A 3,338-nucleotide genomic window follows, 5' to 3' on the forward strand; every position below is an offset into this window, starting at 1 on the left:
ACAGCAGTAATAATAATCACCATTAGTTGGCCACTTCCTATCTGCTGGACCCTAGGATATGCCTTTTCTGTCTTTTATGTACATTATCTCAATGCATCCTCCCAGCTGCCCAATCAGGCACTGAGGGAGACTATACCCAATATTCTGGCTCCCTCTCAGTGTACCCTTCCTATGGAGAATTAACTATGAAATCTTGCTTTTGGCACTTCTTTTTTTCAAGACAGAGTCTCACCCTGTCACCCTTAGTACAGTGCTGTGGTGTCATAGCTTATAGCAACTTCAAACTCCTGGGCTCAAGTGATCCTCTTGCCTCAGCCTCCTGACTAGCTGGGACTACAGGTGGCCACAACATTAAGCTAATTTTTCTATTTTTAGAAGAGACCGGGTCTCGCTCTTGGTCAGGCTGGTCTCAAACTCCAGAGCTCAAGCTATTCACCCACCTCAGTCTCCCAGAGTGTTGGGGTTACAGGCATCAGCCACTGCACTGGGCGGGTTTTGTACTTTCATGTGGAGGCTTTAAGAGCAGAGCCTGGGGCTCGGTGCCTATAGCTCAACCGGCTGAGGCGCCAGCCACGTACACCTAAGGTGGCGGGTTTGAATTCCCAGCCCGGACCCGCCAAACAACAATGACGGCTGCAACCAAAAAATAGCCGGGCGCTGTGGCGGGCGCCTGTGGTCCCAGCTACTTGGGAGGCAGAGGCAGGAGACTCGCTTGAGCCCAGGAGTTGGAGGTTGCTGTGAGCTGTAATGCCACGGCACTCTACCCAGGGGACAGCTTGAGGCTCTGTCTCAAAAAAAAAAAGAGCAGAGCCTGGTTTGCCAGGTCTCTTTTCCCTCTGCTCTGAGGCCAGCAATGCCTGAGCCCAGGGCTGGCACTCACCCTGAAGTAAGAGCACATGGAGCAGACCCACAGCCAACCCACAAACAAACCTTTGCTGTTTTGAGGCCCTGAAGTTTTTTTGTTTGTTTGTTTTGTTGTTTTTAAAGACAAGATCTACCCTGTTGACCAGGGTACAGTGCAATGGCATCATCATAGCTCACTACAGCCTCACAGGCCTGCGCTCAAATGATCCTGCTGCCTCAACTTCTTGAGTAGCTGACACTTCAGGCACCTGCCACCACACATGGCTGATTTTTCTAATTTGTAGAGAAGGGATCTCTCAGGATGGTCTTGAACTCTTGGCCTCAACTGATCTCTCACCTCAGCCTCCCATAGGGCTAGCATTTAAGGTATCGGCCACTGTACCTGGCCCTGATTTTTGTTTTTGCAGCATTACCTGACCTCAGCTGACTAACAATTCGGTGTCCTATTTGCCTTCATTTTACAGAAAAGGAAACTGAAGCTCAGGGTGAAGTCACTTTGAAGATCATGGTCAGGATTGAAACCAAGTCTGCATGACTCAGAGCCAAGTTCCTCAGCACCTCTGCTATGTGTCATTATCAGAAGTTTGATAAAAATTCTATTTCATTTGCTTAGGCTTGATTTTTAAATCACCTTTCTGGGACCATAGCATAGCGATTAAGACCAAAGGCCCTAGGAACATGCAAAATATAGGTGAAAAATCTTAAATGAACCAAATCCACCCGATTCTACTTGCTATAGAAGGATGGAAGCATATGTAGTGTGGCCTCCTTAGTGGCAGAACCAAAACTTGAGTCACGCCTGAGCTTGGCATTTTGGAAATTTCCTCACTATTGTCAATGGTTTGCTGAAGCCACAATTTCTTCTCTGGCTTTGATGAGTCCCAGTTCTCACCTCTTGCTCCCAGTCCCTGATGGGACATGGAAATGACTGGTGTCCTGAAGCTGCCCAGGGTACCCCACCTCACATAATACTGGGGGCTTCACTTACCTGACAGGCCCTTCCCCATTAATGTCCCTATTCGCATCAGACTCTAGGTCCTTCTGCATGGACTTTGCTTCTGATTTCCTGGCATGGAAGGAAGACCAGAATGAGAAGCGGGGAGAAGGAGAGAGAAGAGGAGTTCTCCAGAAAAACTCAAACTTCTTTACCCACAGACATGGGATGGGTGAGAGACAGAGAGATCACTCCCTAAAGTCATCCCAAAGGAATCTTCCCCAACAGCCATGGCCAGAAAGGCAGAGGAATTGCCCCTAGAAACACCACAGAGAGCAGCCCCAAAAGCTCACCTCCCAGAATACTCCTTGGCAGAGGAAAAGAGCAGACCAATTAGGAAAGGTGGGCAGAAATGAGTAAGGAGGAGGAACTGAACACCCCCCCATCCCCACACCAACCCCAGGGGACTGACCTGAAGGTGATGAGGTCGGTGTAGATGAGTGGAGGACAAAAGAAGGTGAGAACTAGAGCCCAGATGGGTGTGCTGCTGTCCATCTGCCCCCACCACTTCTGTGTCAGCAGAGACTGTGAGGTATGGGGAGGGGTCAAATCACCCCAAGGCTCCCTTCCTAAGATCCTCAGCAAGAGTTGGGCCATATCTGTGCCCAACATAGAGGCCATATTTGTTGGGGGTGGCTGTAGTCAAAAGCAAAGACATCTTGTCCCAGGTTTTGGCCAGCAGAGTTAAACTGCCTACATTTATTGACACCATATGCCAGATACTGGGTTGAGCACTTTACATAGATTAATTCACTTAACGCTTGCCACACCCCCAAGAGGTTAGTTATTATCTTCTTCCTGTCACATACAAGGTACAGAGAAGTTAAGGAAATGGCCCACATTAGTAAGTGATAGAGCTGTAATCCATGAGTTTAACCATAATACAAAGCAAAGGGCCCTGGATCACTATTTGAAATGCCAGCCAAATCATTCCAGTAGATGAGGATGGGACATGGGACTTCCTATTGAGGGTGTAACTCAATGAGCTCCTGTCAGATTTAAATTGATGATACTGAGAAAATTTTCAAAGGGTCAGATTGTCAGGTTCAGAGAGACTGTGGGAGCAAGCAGGGCTTCCCAGGATAGAGGATTTCCCATAGGAAGGGTGTGATTTCCTAGGCCAAAGTTTGTCTATGTCCAAAATCCTAAGTAATTATCCAATGAGGTCATTGTTATTGTTGAGAACCAGAACTAAGGACCTCTTAAAAAGTGGGAAAGACTTTCTGTGTGTGAGGCGGGACTTCCTTTGGGAGAAAATGGACTTTCCTTTGGGAGTAGGAGGGACTTCCTATAGATGAAGCAGTACTTCCTTTGGAAGAAATGGGCTTTCCTATAGGAGTAGGAAAGACTTCCTATTAAGGTCAACAGGAATTCCTGTATCTGGAGGGGAACTTTTTAGGAGGATGGGCTTTACTGTGGGAAGGTTGGCTTTCTGTGACTGGAGTAGGGCATATGGAAAGAGCAGCCTTTTTTTTTTTTT

The 3,338-nt window shown here is 47.6% G+C and overlaps 1 protein-coding gene across 1 annotated transcript in view; it reads right to left on the reverse strand.

The window, feature by feature from the left end:
* TRPM4 (transient receptor potential cation channel subfamily M member 4) overlaps positions 1 to 3,338 on the reverse strand; it is a 44,673-nt gene that overhangs the window by 13,409 nt on the left and 27,926 nt on the right. The window contains exons 15-16 of the mRNA XM_012812586.2: positions 2,271 to 2,383; positions 1,853 to 1,930 (exon numbers count right to left, since the gene is read on the reverse strand). Of these exons, the coding sequence (XP_012668040.1) occupies positions 1,853 to 1,930; positions 2,271 to 2,383 (191 nt within the window). The remainder of the gene's footprint in view (positions 1 to 1,852; positions 1,931 to 2,270; positions 2,384 to 3,338) is intronic.

The sequence above is a fragment of the Otolemur garnettii genome, unplaced genomic scaffold (genome assembly GCF_000181295.1).
Source record: "Otolemur garnettii isolate 467f Iridium unplaced genomic scaffold, OtoGar3 scaffold00211, whole genome shotgun sequence".
Taxonomy (NCBI): domain Eukaryota; kingdom Metazoa; phylum Chordata; class Mammalia; order Primates; family Galagidae; genus Otolemur; species Otolemur garnettii.